Raw genomic sequence first — 14,786 nt, 5'->3', positions numbered from 1 at the left:
TCTTTCAAGTCTATAAAATGACCTAAATCTCATTTTATTCGGGTTCTGGACCGATGCTGAAAACCTTTTCAATGAAGTCATTTAATCTTAACATTTCTAAACAATGGCAGTTTTTCACAATGGGTGTTAAGGCCATTGTAGATAGAATAAAAGAGTACATTTCTGTCCAAAAACTCCAAAAATGTGAGATTCTCAGAGATTGCTTTGAAAGGTTAAGAACATTTCTGAGCTTCAAAAGTTAAATGTGTGAATCAACACAATTTATGAGATTAATGTCAAACTTTCAGATTTTGTACATTTATCTTTTACATGTAGGACTCAAGAGTTTTTATTGTTGTTGTTGTTTTTTGTTTCTAGACAATTTCGGACATTTCCGGTCTCGTTTTGGCGCCTCTGTTAAAATGGCGCCCGGAGCGTCGCCTCGCGCGCAGACGCGCCGTTTCCTGTAAGATGGCGGAAGAACGAAAAGGAGCAAATCTCTGCCCAAAAAACTTTAAAAATGACGGATGAATCAAGATGAAACTTGGAAATTTAGAAGTTTAATAAATGTAAAAAAAAAATAAAAAAAAAAATTTAGAAACTCGATTGGATCCTGAGTTGCCATGGCGACGGGAAAACAAACGGTTGTCGCCCGTTACCGGGAGAAACGGGAAGCAGAAAATGAGGGAGGAGAGCTGAAAGGGCGGCACCAGAGGCAGGAAAACAGTTAATGAGCGATGACTGGAGGAGGAGCAGAGGATAAGGGTGAGTAGGAACCAGAACCCGACCGTCTGGACCAGTTCTGTCTCGAGCCTGAACGGAACGCTTGTCCTTTTCGTGCCGCTCTGTCCCGAAACCTCACATGGAATATATTTGGAAAAAATCAAAATAAAGAGCAGACAAATAGAAACAGGTGAGATTTTAGTTTTTTCCTTCAATAATCTTCTTTCAGAAAAACATTTAGAGAAAAAAAATGTTTTATTACAGAAATAAACTCTTTATTTACAGCAGTGAAATCTAAGATTGTTCAGCGTTAAATCCAGATTATTTTGTCATATTTGCAAAGACCAAATGTTTGTTGTGGTTTTGAAAGATTATAAATTTAACTAAAACTGTTAGCAAACTGTTTGCTGTGGTCAGATTTAAACATTAGGAAATAAAGATAATAAATGTACATTTTAATTTAGCTTAAGAGAAAGTAGATCATTGTTGTAGCATCATTTGTCTTCATTTTATTTTGAAATACTTCTAGTGTTTAATCCAAAAAACTCTAGCAGCACATTTGAAATTCATATCCAAAGACACTTTATTGGTCCCAAAGGGAAACTAAATGTTGTTGGAACTCAAATTAATTCACATTTACATTTTAGGTTTCCAGCAGGAACCATAAATGGTAACAGAATGATGTGTGGTGGTGTATTTTATAAACATTTTAACTATTTATAACATAGTTTTCCACTTTTAGGGATAAAAAAAAATCTATAAAAGTTAGTTTTTGCCACCGATTTTTGGGTTATTCTGAGCTTTGAAGTTTGTAATGCTTCAGATTTAAAGTTTTATTCTACATCTGGAAGGTATTCCTGTTACTATTCTGTCATTTAAAAAAGATAATCAAGGTCTTGAAGTTGTGTTTAATTGCGTCTGCACAAACTAACACAGATTTGTTTTTCTCTTTTTGTCTCCAAACAGCAAATCAATCTGACAGCTCCTAGTTCATGCTGAAGCAGTTATTTGTGCTTTCAGTAAAAGGTTCTGTTTTGGTTTTGAGGACACCAAGTAACTACTGTAAGTACTTTCTCCAGGCAGTTCCAGGATTTCAGAGCAGAGTCCAGGATGATTTCTGGAGTTCAGGATGTTGACTCAGTGAAACCAAGGAAGTCCATGTTTCTCCCGCTGCTGCTTGTCTGGTGTTTCCTGTTTGTCTCCCATGTTGAGGGCCTTCGCAACTTCACGCCTCAGCCTCTCCAGTCAGAGACGGCGATACCTGAACTCCCCAGCACCAATCGTTCTACAAACGCAGAGACGCACATGTCGCAAGAGACGGTCAATAAACCGTCCGTCTCGTTGGACTCTGAAGCAGAAAACCTGAAGGCTGAGAACAAACTGAGGGCCAAACATAATAGAAAACTTGCAAGTTCCCAGAACTCGTCTCAAAACTCAAACCCTAAGCTGCCAGTCCGCCCTCGGTGCACCCAGGAAATGTCGGTAAGAGCCGTCTTCAAGTACATCAACACGGTGTTCTCCTTCATAATCTTTGCTGTGGGGATCATCGGCAATGTCACCCTGTTGAGGATTATCTGCCAAAATAAAAGCATGAGGAACGGACCCAACGCCCTGATAGCCAGCCTCGCCATGGGAGACATACTGTACATCGTCATAGACGGCCCAATCAATGTCTACAAGGTACAGCTCTTCATGTGTTTTCACCTGTTGCTTAATTCAACCCAACTTCATTTTGGGCCATATAGGGTTGCCAGATCTGGAGTTGCATTCACACCATCCCCGTTTCGTCCGCTTTAATCAAACTGCAATTTGTTTACCTTGAAAGTCTGGTTAATCTGGGAAATGGGCAAAAAAAGCAAACTCTGATGTGTTGAAAAACGTTGGTCCGGGTTTGGCTGAAGTGAACTCTGGTGCAGTCTGAATGCCAAGCGAACTGCAGACTGCTCCAGAAGCAGGAAGTGGACTGCAGCTCAGGGCAATCTGGGGAAATATAATCAAAAGAAACATGTGAGAGTCTAGCATTAGTGGGAGAAACTGCCTGTGGTTCTTTACCCAACAAAAGAGAAATCCTACATTCGCTAAAACCTAACTCTACACCATTTTTATTTACATTTAGTGAAATGTAAATACTCACTCTATTCTTCTGGTTTTTTTGAGTTTTGAGTTGTTGGTGCAGCGCCCCCACAGGTGAGAAGAGGAACAGGGTTTCAGTTAGTTTGGATCGTTTGACAGTACAGTGTGAAAGCGAACTGCACCAGCTGAAAATTTAGCAAATGTTACAAGTTTGGACTATCAGGTACAAAAACAATTCATCTCAATCTCCAATGAAACTCCTGTTAATGGCACCAGATTTACAATGTGAGAATTCACAACATTTTTGGTCGTCCTTCACATGTCCTTTTATTCTGACCTGAACCAGATTGTGCGACACCTTTTAAGTCACGATTTTACACAAGGATTTATGTTCAGAAATACTACCTACACAGTGATACTTGACTAAACAATGAGTAATCATTGACAATGTATTCTAGATATTTCAAAATGAATTAATAAATGCAATAACAGCATTTTATTAAAACCTTGTGCTTTTCAGCCAAACACAATTATTTCAAAATGATTTTTCTACTAACCTTTTCTAAAAACTCACCAAATGTAATGAAAAGCTGTCAAGTTTTTAACATCCACACAAATCACAAAGACTTTGTGGCTCTTTGTCAACCTGCTGAAGCTTTGTTGGTGTTTTCTTGTGTGCAGCTCCTGGCAATGAGGTTCCCATTCGCCGACCAACCGTTTGGTCAATTCCTCTGCAAGTTGTTACCCTTCATACAGAAGACTTCAGTCGGCATCACCGTCCTCAACCTGATTGCTCTCAGTGTGGACAGGTAACAAACACACAATGCCCACAGCAACGTCTACGGCCGAGTGTACAAAAATAAAGTCACAATATTCTTAGTTGTTTTGAAAAAAATCATACAATAAATGCATTGTTAGTGAAAAGAATATGCCATTGCAACTAGTATTTAAAAAAGAAATATTAAGGAATTATTGACTTAAAATAAGCCCTTTATGTCTGAAAAAGTATTTTCAAGTTAGTTTTGTCTTATTTCAAGTGTCCTGAGATGTTTGCAGTAGAAACTAGACCAAATATATTTGGTAAGATGTTTTTGCCTGATAAAAAGATTTGATGATGTGTAACTGAAGGCTCTGTGTTTGTAGCGCTACAACAACTACAACCTACAGCGTTGTTTGCTAATAAACGCGGTCTGAGAGCTGTTGGTGAACCTGAAACTGGTGACGTTTTGTGTGCAGGTATCGTGCGGTGGTGTCCTGGTCTCGGATTCAGTGCGGCGGCATTCCCAAGGGAACGGTGGTGCAGATCATGGTGATCTGGTTGCTGTCTGCCTTACTGGCCGTGCCGGAGGCCGTCGGCTTCAACCTGTACCGCTTCACTATCGGCAACAACACCATTAGTACCTGCCTAATAAGGCCCGAGAACTCCTTCTCGAAAGTGAGTTTGTGTTTCCAGGCTGGAGCTGAAGGTGTGTGTGGGAGGCGTTTATGTGTCGGGGTATCGCTGTGTGTGTTAGCTGGAAACTCCACAACCTGTAGCACAAAGCTTGTGCTACAGGTTCCTGCTCTAAATTAATCTATCCAATGGTTATAGCAGTGCTGCTATTTTATAGCATAACAACAGTAAGTCACATCTATCTATCTATCTATCTATCTATCTATCTATCTATCTATCTATCTATCTATCTATCTATCTATCTATCTATCTATCTATCTATCTATCTATCTATCTATCTATCTATCTATCTATCTATCTATCTATCTATCTATCTATCTATCTATCTATCTATCTATCTATCTATCTATCTACTATCTATCTATCTATCTATCTATCTATCTATCTATCTATCTATCTATCTATCTATCTATCTATCTATCTATCTATCTATCTATCTATCTATCTTCCTTCCCTTCTGTCCAAGAAAATGAAAACACATTCATCTTGTTTACTTACTATACTGTTAATAATATTGAATTATTTATTTGTTCATATATTTTCCTATAAATATGTCTATTTTATAACTATAATAGTGCTGCAACTAACAATTATTATAGTAATCAATTATGCTATCACTTATTCTGATGATTAGGATTAAAAAAATGATCACATTCTACAGACTTTTTATTTAACCACTGAGCCATTTTTCTGCTCCCGTTATCCAATCAGTTTCTTTTTTCTCTCTTCCGGTTTGGTCTTATTGCTCCTTCAGTAAGACTTCATTCTGCAGTATGTTTCATCTCAAATGTTTGTTTTGTTGCCGGAGTGAAATCTGTGCAGTCATTCATTTATTTCTACACCAAAGAAGACAAAAGGAAGAGAGGGGAATGGCTGGTGCTTATCTAATCTAATCAGAGAAATTAGACAGGAAAAGAGTCGTTGTGTGAAGTCAGCAAACGTCCGGCAGGATCAGGAATCAGCATGAATACATTTCTGTAATGCAGTTAGCAAAGCGATGAGTTATCAATTACACTTGGAAGAAGACACAAGAATTCAAGTAAATTGTAGGTTTACAACATAAGCTTATGTCGGGAATAGAGATTTTGCACACAGCTTCACATTTTCCTTCTTCCATTTGGGTTCCGACTGCGTCCAGAAACAGCTTCCAAACAACATCCAGCCGTTTTGTTGGCAGTGAGTTAAAGTTGTTTAGTGTCTGGAGAGTGAGCAGCTTTCAAACCCATCCAGATTATGAAATCACATCCAACGGGAACCGGCTGCTACCTAGCAACCCAAACAGAACTCTGCTCTGTTGCATAGCAACCCAAGCAGAACTCTGCTCTGTTGCATAGCAACCCAAGCAGAACTCTGCTCTGTTGCATAGCAACCCAAGCAGAACTCTGCTCTGTTGCATAGCAACCCAAGCAGAACTCTGCTCTGTTGCATAGCAACCCAAGCAGAACTCTGCTCTGTTGCATAGCAACCCAAGCAGAACTCTGCTCTGTTGCATAGCAACCCAAGCAGAGCTCTGCTCTGTTGCATAGCAACCCAAGCAGAACTCTGCTCTGTTGCATAGCAACCCAAGCAGAACTCTGCTCTGTTGCATAGCAACCCAAGCAGAACTCTGCTCTGCATAGCAACCCAAGCAGAGCTCTGCCCCGTTGCATAGCAACCCAAACAGAACTCTGCCCCGTTGCATAGCAGAACTGTTGTTTTAGGAGCCAGAGTTTCAGAATGAGATCCAAATGTTCAGTTTCATGTTTATGTAAGAATCATTTTATGGGTTCTTGCTAGTAAAACACAGCCAGTCTGATGCTGAGGGTTCTCCATCTTCCAGTTACCTAGCAACCGAAGCAGAGCTCCAGTACATTTGGTCAACTAGTTATTGACTCTTTGCACCTTCGTCACTCAATCATTCGAGGCGTCTTGATGGACATCGGTAGTGAGGGACAGGAGTATTGAACTGAACGACTGAAATTGTTCCAAGTTCTTTTTGTCAGTTTATTCAGCTTCTACTTTTTGAGTCAAGCTAATTTGTCTGTTAGCGACAAAGAGGTAGGTCAGCAGCAACTTGTTTGTATTTCAAGTGACAGAGGCCCTGGAACAGCTCATTTTCAGAGAAACTGAGCTGATCCCATCATCTGTGCAAAAACATATGTTGAACATGTTTGTATAGCCCATAGATCTATCCTGGCTTTTCAAGGAAGCGTAACACGTCACCTTTAACTTTTCTATTTTCAGTTCTACATCAACTTCAAGGATTGGTGGATATTTGGCATTTACTTCTGCATCCCTCTGACCTGCTCGGCGATTTTCTACGGCCTCATGACTCATGAGATGCTCCGGCATGAGAAGGGAGATCTAAAGCGGTCACTGGGTGAACAACTGAAACAGGTACGTCCAAAGCATGGCCCAGAGGCCGTTTGTGACCCTGGACCACAAGTTAAGCATGATCAAAAACACGGGCTACAAAATATAAAAACAATTTGTGATCAAAAACATTTGGAAATTGCTTTTTTCTAATAAGAACCCTAACCCTAGCTCTAAGCCTTTTTTGTGTTTTGCATCTTGAATGTCACACACATTTTATAAAAACTATTAATGTTGAGCAGGTAAAACAAAATAAAAATAACAAAAAAAAAAGTCTTCATAATTAATTTTATTTGTTATTTATGTTGTTTTATTTTAAATATTTAAATGTTCTCCAGTTTGTGTTAAATTTTCATTAGACTATAAAGTTTATTGATCTTTTTGAATGTGTTCTTGCATTTTTACTCTTACCATTAATTACTTGAAAATGCTTTCAGGCAACAATATTTTTGTTTATTGCAATAACTGCGGGGACAATTTATTGTCCAGCAAAATGTGTTATGGTGACAGGGCCTTTCTGGGCGGGATGATGCTTGGACATCCCCATCATGTCTAGATTTATATTAGTCTTTGAACAGGTGAAGGCGGCTCCTTCAAGAATCAGTAAATTGTTCCATCGATGAACCGAGACGCCATGATTGTAGAAAGTTTGGACGACTGCTGTTGTTGAAATTAATACTCTGAACTTCAGTAAATAACCTCCTCAAACACACTAAGGTTTGAATCAATGTCCTCTCTGCAGCGCCGCGAAGTGGCCAAGTCTGTGTTCTGCCTGGTGGTGATCTTTGCCCTCTGCTGGTTTCCTCTCCACTTCAGTCGGCTGCTGAAGTTGATGATCTATGACCCCAGCGACCCTGGCCGCTGTGAATTACTGAAGTGAGTGCCAAAACTGAAACCGAAGGCTGAGTCATTTTTACATTTGTGGTTTTGTTCTGAAAGCCTCGCCTCCTGTCGGTTGCAGCATTCTGCTGGTGCTCGACTACTTCGGCATCAACTTGGCGACCGTCAACTCCTGCATCAACCCCATCATCCTCTTCTTCGTCTCCAGGAAATACAGGCACTACTTCATGGTAAGGATGTCTTGTTTTATGGCTTCCTGGTTTGCTACGAAGCAACAGACTCTGTGCTTCGTCCTGGGTCAGTGCGACGTCACAGTGAGGTCACGGGGTCATGAGAGACAGATCTAAAACTGGGGTTGGGAGTTGATTAAACACAGAAAGGTCGCGACCTCTGATAAAGGGTTTGTGGGAAGTCAGTAGAAGCTTTCTGGTTAAGAGGAGTACTCAACTCAGGAGTGACATATTTACTGTTCTGTTCTTTTTATATTCTGGGAATCTAAGGACAGATTTTCCCCTTCAGCTCCACGTTCTGTCGCTTCGTAAATGTGCTGCACCAAGAGCAAGATTTGAACGCAAACGATTCAGCAGGCAGTTTTTTGATATTTAACTTACTTTTCTCACATCTAACACACTTTCATCATATATCTATCTGATGATATATGATGATATCGTATATATATTTATATTGTAACTGTCATATATCATCACAATGAAGCTGAAACAGCAGCTGGACTTGCGTTGTGTTTCTCCTTTATCTGCATGGAGATTTTCTGGAATACAGAAACGATGGCGGTGGTAGAAGTTTGTCCTGCTCTGAGTGGGTTGCTGTTCTCCACCCACGTTGCCTGTTGGTGGTGGTCAGAGGGCCCGGTTGCCTCAGCCAGCCACCATCAGCGTGTGAATGTGTGTGTGAATGACCGAAGCACTTTGGGGTTCTCTGGACTTGATAAAGCTCTATAAAAGCACAGGACGTTTACCTCTTGATAAATTCTTCCACACGATGGGGTAGGCTTGAGCGTCATGAGAAAAGGATCAGTAACAACAAGCTACAATATTTTCAAATCCCCCCTCCGATTTCTCCAGGCAGAGAAAGTCTGTACAGGATCCATGGGGGCAGCTGCTGTGGATGCTGACAAGAGGAGCTCCGACACTTCTTGTGGGCGTCGTCCTTCGTCTTCACATCAAGATTTGATTTCCTGGCCCATATTTGACCAGTAGAATCTCTCAGTTATCAACTGTAGAGTTCTCTAAAAGCCTAAAGGCCTCAGTATTTTCAGAGATCCACTCAAGATGGCCTTGCACATCATCCGCAGAAGGAGACACTTATGACCACATGTGTGTACTTGGTGTCGCACAGTGTGGGCAGGAAACAAAGCTCAGATCGTGAACACCGATTATGTGACACCAGTTTGATAAGGTTGGCCTGATGGAGCAAAAGGCCTTCGACTAGCTCATCAGACATTCCACTATCCTAGAGGTTTGTAGGGAACGAAGGAATTTGTCACAAGCAATGTAGGCAATCACTATGCTTGATTCTGAAATCCCAACCGAGCACGTCTCAGAAACGAGGCAGTCGACCCGTTCCATTCCGTCTCCACGTTTCAGTGCATGAGCAAAGCAGCCACTCTGGATTAAATATAATGTAAATTCAGTTTTTATGACAGCCAGTGTTGCGACCTGTCCAGGTGACCCCGCCTCTCGCCCGGAACGCAGCTGGAGAGGCACCAGCAACTCCCGACCCCCTAGGGATAAGGGTGAATAGTAAATGGATGGATGGATGACAGCCAATGTTTTCTTTGTTTGTTGTTTAGCCAAAACTGCTAAATCGCCCCAAAAACGTGCATTTGACTTACACAGCCTCAGTGTTCTGTTAAATGAAGGTGGATACAATAAAATAAAAAATAAGGGACATCCTGGATCTGTTTCTTGATTCCCTCTGCAGACACCATGTGGTCCAGATACTACACCTCCTTCTTCATCAACTGGCACATCAAAGACCAGCTGGATGTGTTCCAGATTCTCCTCAAATGTTTTAGAAAATATTATGAGGCCATCAAGGTAACTGAGCAGGTGAGTGAAACTCAGATGTGTGAGGAATAAATGGGGTATTCTGAAGCCCGAATGGCATTCTGTTGGCCTCAAACAGCCCGATGGGCGTTCTGGATGGAGTTCTGTGTTTATCATGCGCTGCCATATCCATTTGCCAGTAACCGGTCGCTGGATCCAGCCTGGACAAGTATTCAGATTTCCCCAAGGCCTCTAATGCTTCCTCACTTTGTGGCAGAGGGAATATGTCACATGTGGTGCAGGAGTTCAGTTTTCTGAATCTTTCTTGTTGACCTAGAAAGTCCGGTTCATTTGGGGAGGTCTGAATGCACAATCGAACTCTAATGTGGACCAAATGTGTGAGTTCTGGTCCGCCTAAAAACCTAGATTTCAGTTCGGTTGATGTGAAGTCTGGTGCTGTTTAAATGCGAACGCCAAGCAGACTGGAGACCGCTCCAAAAGCAGGAAGTGGACTAGAGAGCAGGGCATTCTGGGTAAATACAACCAAGACAAACATGTGAGAGTCTAGTGTTAATGGGGGAAATTATATGTGGCTATTTACCAAAGACAAAAGAGAAATCCTACAACTGCTAACATCTCACATGATTCCATTTTAACTACATCTTATGAAATGCAGTTGTGCTCAGTTTCTTCTTCATTGGTTTTCTGTAGTTTCCTTCAGTGGCTCCCGGTACAGTTTTTGTTTTTAGACATTTCCATTTAAATGTGATGAAAGTGCGCAAAATGTGAGAAAAGTAAGGTAAATACAAAAAAAACTGCTAAATATTTTGTCTTCAAATTTTACACTTTGCAGCCCATAAATAAATAAGCAAACAAGACAATCCAAGCGGTTCTGCAGCTAATGCTAACTGGGATTAAAAAATAACCCAAATCAGCTGAAATATTGTTCAAGATCTGCTGAAGACTTCAGATTGAGAAAGAAGCAACACAAGAAAAAAATAAAAACAATCAGATTTAAAAAACTCATGAAATTAGGAAAAAGTGAAACAATGATTTTTAAAAATTATTTGTTTTTTGTATTTTATTGAACGAATCAGGAAAGGAACGTTTGAAAACAGGAAGATAGTTTTGATTTTCAAATGTTTTCAACATGACACAGTGATGCTGCTGAAACACTCAGAAAGGCTTTTTATCCATTTGATTTTATGAAATATATCTGGATAAGTTTTTCTCCATCATCATAAATGATGTTAAATTTTAAAAAGTTTAACTTTAGATTTTAATTCTTCTGTTAGGCTTCTCTCTATCTCTTAAATTATTATTTAATTGTATGTAAGATGACAATTTTCAAAGGATCTTCTAAAATCTAGATTTTAGAATCGCAGAAGATGCTAATTTAGGCTTTTCTGTGTCCCTACTGACTAAATAGGTGTAAACTATTGTTTATGTTGAATCTAAGTCCCATAAACTACAGTTTTAGTGGAGTTGTAGTTTTATTCTGGCAACAGGATTGGATTTAAATGTATTTTTTGGTGTCACAGTGACCGCCGGCAGCTTCATCTTTGTTCTGATGGAAAGTATTTCCTGCTGGACATTCTGCTCCTGTCTGTGAAAGCAGCTGACTCAGTTGAATTTGCCATTTGTGGTTCTAGTCCAGGACTAAATGCTTGAAGTTTCAGCCATGTCATCCAGGTCATCTTCTCTCGGCCTTGGAGATTAGAGATGCATCAGGTCAAGAAAGGTCAAGCCTGTTTACTGGGAATTAAGTTGTCACAAAACAGCTGGCGTCACAAATACCGAAGTAAAGATTGTTACGACAGGGGAGTTTAAAAATGGAGACATTAATATGAAAGAGACCAGAACCTGGCTGTAAACCTGCTGTCAGTCGGATTTATATACCAGCGACAGTCACTGCTGTTTAATAATAAGAAAAAGTTACTAGTCTTGGTTCCATCCTTCACTGTTGCTTCTTTCTACCTGATTTTCTTCTGTTAATTGGCCAAAAAGAAAAATCAGGAAGAGGAGAAAATATACTGAATTGTATTGTAGCAGATCAATATAAACAGTATTGATCCATGTACTTTTATTTATGTCCTGATGTTATAATAGTGTTTAAACTGCCTGAATTAAATGGTGCAAAACAGATTCAGAAACAGCTTCCCAGCGGCTGTGTGAAGGATAGTAAACATTATTCAAACAGTTTAATAAAATCAATTGTATTTTATTCTTAATTATGTATCCACCAACTTTTATCAAGTTATATACAGATGATATTGTCACTTATATTTCAGAAACATTTGATTTTACCTCATATTTAAATGTTTTAATGGAAAGAAAAACAATTTTGACTTGTTAAGCACTTGGCGTGAGCTCAGAAGTGTCTTCTATTGCTACGGTATTGTGCAAAAGTCTTGAGTCATCCTTATTTCTCTGTTATTTTTGCTTACAATCAGAATCTATTGTAGTCTTTAACAATTGAATGTCTTCCAAAGAGTTTCTTTGGACTTTATTCCAGGAAATGTTCAGCTGAATATTTATTCCTTTGTTGAGCCCGTTCAGGTGCTGCCAATTTGTTAAAATAGTCCAAATACTCCAGTTTTTCAAATTAAGCACAAATTTTAAAAAAATCTAAGAAAAACAATTTGAAGACTTTAAGAAAATTCTGCATGTCTCCAGCTGATACTGAACATTTTGAACAGAGTAAAAGAGAAAAAACATAATTTCAACTTAAGCACTTGGAGTGAGCTCAGAAGTGTCTTCTTGCTACTGTGTTGTGCAAAAGTCTTGAGTCATCCCTTATTCCGCTGTTATTTTGCTTACAATCAGAAAAGCACTTTGAAGGCTATGAGTAAATGTATGACTCAAAGACTTTTTCCTCCATGAGACTGAACATTTTGAACAGAGTAAAAATGACCCTGCCTGTCTCTGTCTTTCTGTGTCTCCCTGTAGAAGATGCTGTTTTGCTGCCGTCACTTTTGGCCTTTCTCCAACAACCTGCAGCCTCTCCAACACGGGAACAGTCAGCAGTTTCAAAACTCTGACCGCTGATGGTTTCACCGCCACAGAAATGTTTTCACATACGACCCATAAAGTCATGTTGGATCTTATTTGAGCTCTTCCAGTTTTGGAAAAACAGCTAAGATATTAGGAAAAGTAAATATTTTAGATAGTATTTGAGCTGTGTTTCCCAGAAAGGAGATGAAAAATTGTGTTTAGATAATTACCTTTAACCTCATCCACCTTGTTTGAGAACCTAAAAGTGCAATTCATAGTAATATTTAAATCAAATAGAGGATGTTACTGGTTCTTCTGATGGTGTAAACATAAGGTTGTGGATAAAACTAACGTTCAACAACGCCGTCTAGTTAAACCTGGAAGACTAAAAACTACATTTGATACGTGTATTTAAAAGATAAGCAAATATTTCACCATAAAATAATAAAAGATACCCTAAAACCGTAAAATAAAAAGGTGAAAATGTCCATCAGTCGTAACAGTAAAAGTTCACTGGAGCCAGTAATCCAGGACTTTAACTAGACCTTCATGCTTCCTTGCAACATGGCGGGTTAAAAATGTTTCATTTTATTTTTAGGTCTTTTCTGGCCTCTGTAAACAGGAAGATGTTATTTTCAAAACAAGACTGCAACTTCAAGCAGAGTGCATATACAACCTCCATTTTCACTTGACAGCAAATATTACTAACTTACCACTTCATTTAAACAGCTGAGATCAACCTGACCTGCTGACGTCACAAACTGAAACGTTTTACTCACCGATGGGTTAAAAACTTGGATTATTTTGTTCCGTTTAAAGGTCGCAGAGTCTCTTTTTTTCTTGTAAATTTCGCCATTTAACTCTATTATTAAACACATTTTTTTAAATTAGTTGTAGCTTTTAGCTGGTTAGCAAATAAAGCAGTTGTCTTCTTTCATATGACGTTTTTGTCTCGATTCGGACAAACGGGGAGAGGAGCGCCATCTGGTACAAACTGCAGGCCGTGTCGAAATAGACGGACACTTTTTCTTCGGGTCACATGAATCACGTGATCAACAGTCGGATGTTTCTGCTGACGCAACAGACGAAGAAGAGGACGGAAGTTGGAGGAGGATGTTTTGTTTTTTCAGAAGATGTTCATGAGCCAGTAGAAACGTTTTCAGGAAACAGGAAGTCACGAACTGATGGATATTTTTCACGATGATTAATTTAAACAGTAAAATTATATAAAACATGAATTTAGTCTAAATTTATTTAAAATGACTGCTAGAATTAAACAATAAGTTTTGCTCTCTGCGCTTCTTTAAAGACATTTCACTGGACTCTGAGTTATGACTGAAACAATTAATTGAATTAATTTAATCGATTATTGAAATAATTGTCAACTAATTTGTAATTGATTAGTTGTTAACTTGATAATAACTCAAAAAAGCTCATTTACTGAAAGAAAATCACACATTCGGAGCAGTTATTAAGCCAAAAGTACAAAAATTTCCTGTTTTCCACCCAGACTTCTCAAGTTGCACATTTTCAACTTTTGTAAAAAAAACTTCTGTTATCCAATTATTAATTTGTTAATCCAACAGATCCGAGCCTTTCACATGTTCATGTTGGCATTTTTAGCTGCAGATTCATCATTTGCTGCAAATAATCAATCATTACAAATAGATTGCCATGCATTTAAGCAATAAAATGTTTATTTAATAAAGGAATTTAATAATTTATTTGCATGCATTTCAGTAGTAGCAAATGTGACAAATGAAATCTGATTAAATGATTAATTGGATTATTAATTAGTGAAATAAGTTGCATCAAAAATCAGAATGAGGCAATGTTGCCACAATATAATATTGATATAAAATGAATTTGACCCGATTGAAGAACAGTGCTGACAGTTGACTTGTTCTTGTTGTTTTATGGGTCAGAACCAGTCGGCTTCCCTTGGATCTGAACCACTAATCAAGACGTAGTTCCTGGAGAGGAAGTGAATGAGGAGGAAATGATTCCTGCAGAGTTTTCCTCATTAACGGACAGGATGGACGGAAAGGTTTTCACAGCCACTGTGGGTGAAGTCATGGGAAAATGAGAAATTAAATCTCCATTTAGTCCCAAAACAACAACAGTTTCTCTCTTTACAGCAACATTTGGCTCTGAAAAATAATTAAAGTAGGAATATAAATAAAAGTCAGCTTTTTTACTCCATCTCTGCTTATTGTTGTTTTTAAAATATTTAAAACTCCAATAAGTTTGTGAAGATCCAAGGAAAAGAAGCGTAACTTGTCCTTTAGCGGCCTCTGGGGGCTGATGTTTGTATTACCCATTTTATTCATCTTTTCTTTATAAACATAATAATGATGTATAAAGTC

At 38.9% G+C, this 14,786-nt stretch overlaps 1 protein-coding gene across 5 annotated transcripts; it reads left to right on the top strand.

The window, feature by feature from the left end:
* Positions 1-610: 610 nt before the first annotated feature.
* LOC129351284 (endothelin receptor type B-like) lies at positions 611-12,533 on the top strand. Of its 5 annotated transcripts, XM_055020174.1 has the most exons (10): positions 611-744; positions 874-892; positions 1,669-2,382; positions 3,457-3,584; positions 4,012-4,210; positions 6,452-6,604; positions 7,323-7,456; positions 7,542-7,650; positions 9,362-9,489; positions 12,376-12,533. In XM_055020174.1, the coding sequence occupies exons 3-9, from the start codon at positions 1,813-1,815 to the stop codon at positions 9,479-9,481; spliced, it is 1,413 nt and encodes a 470-aa protein (XP_054876149.1). In that variant the 5' UTR covers positions 611-744; positions 874-892; positions 1,669-1,812; the 3' UTR covers positions 9,482-9,489; positions 12,376-12,533. The 5 variants fall into 5 exon arrangements, with proteins under 5 accessions (XP_054876149.1, XP_054876152.1, XP_054876151.1 ...); XM_055020177.1 differs by lacking the exon at positions 874-892 and having other exon boundaries at positions 1,782-2,382; XM_055020176.1 differs by lacking the exon at positions 874-892.
* The last annotated feature ends 2,253 nt before the right edge of the window (positions 12,534-14,786 follow it).

This window comes from Poeciliopsis prolifica, unplaced genomic scaffold, assembly GCF_027474105.1.
Source record: "Poeciliopsis prolifica strain line A6 unplaced genomic scaffold, Auburn_PproV2 SCAFFOLD066, whole genome shotgun sequence".
NCBI lineage: Eukaryota > Metazoa > Chordata > Actinopteri > Cyprinodontiformes > Poeciliidae > Poeciliopsis > Poeciliopsis prolifica.
Note: the sequence above shows the minus strand (reverse complement) of the source record. Positions and strands in the feature narration are given on the sequence as shown.

What these genes read in the sequence shown, in the direction of transcription:
- LOC129351284 (XM_055020177.1), top strand. Translation starts at nt 1,813, where the DNA reads ATGATTTCTGGAGTTCAGGATGTTGACTCAGTGAAACCAAGGAAGTCC. An exon ending in GCCCAATCAATGTCTACAAG is followed by an intron (nt 2,383 to 3,456) that starts GTACAGCTCTTC and finishes TCTTGTGTGCAG; the next exon opens with CTCCTGGCAATGAGGTTCCC. An exon ending in CCGAGAACTCCTTCTCGAAA is followed by an intron (nt 4,211 to 6,451) that starts GTGAGTTTGTGT and finishes TTCTATTTTCAG; the next exon opens with TTCTACATCAACTTCAAGGA.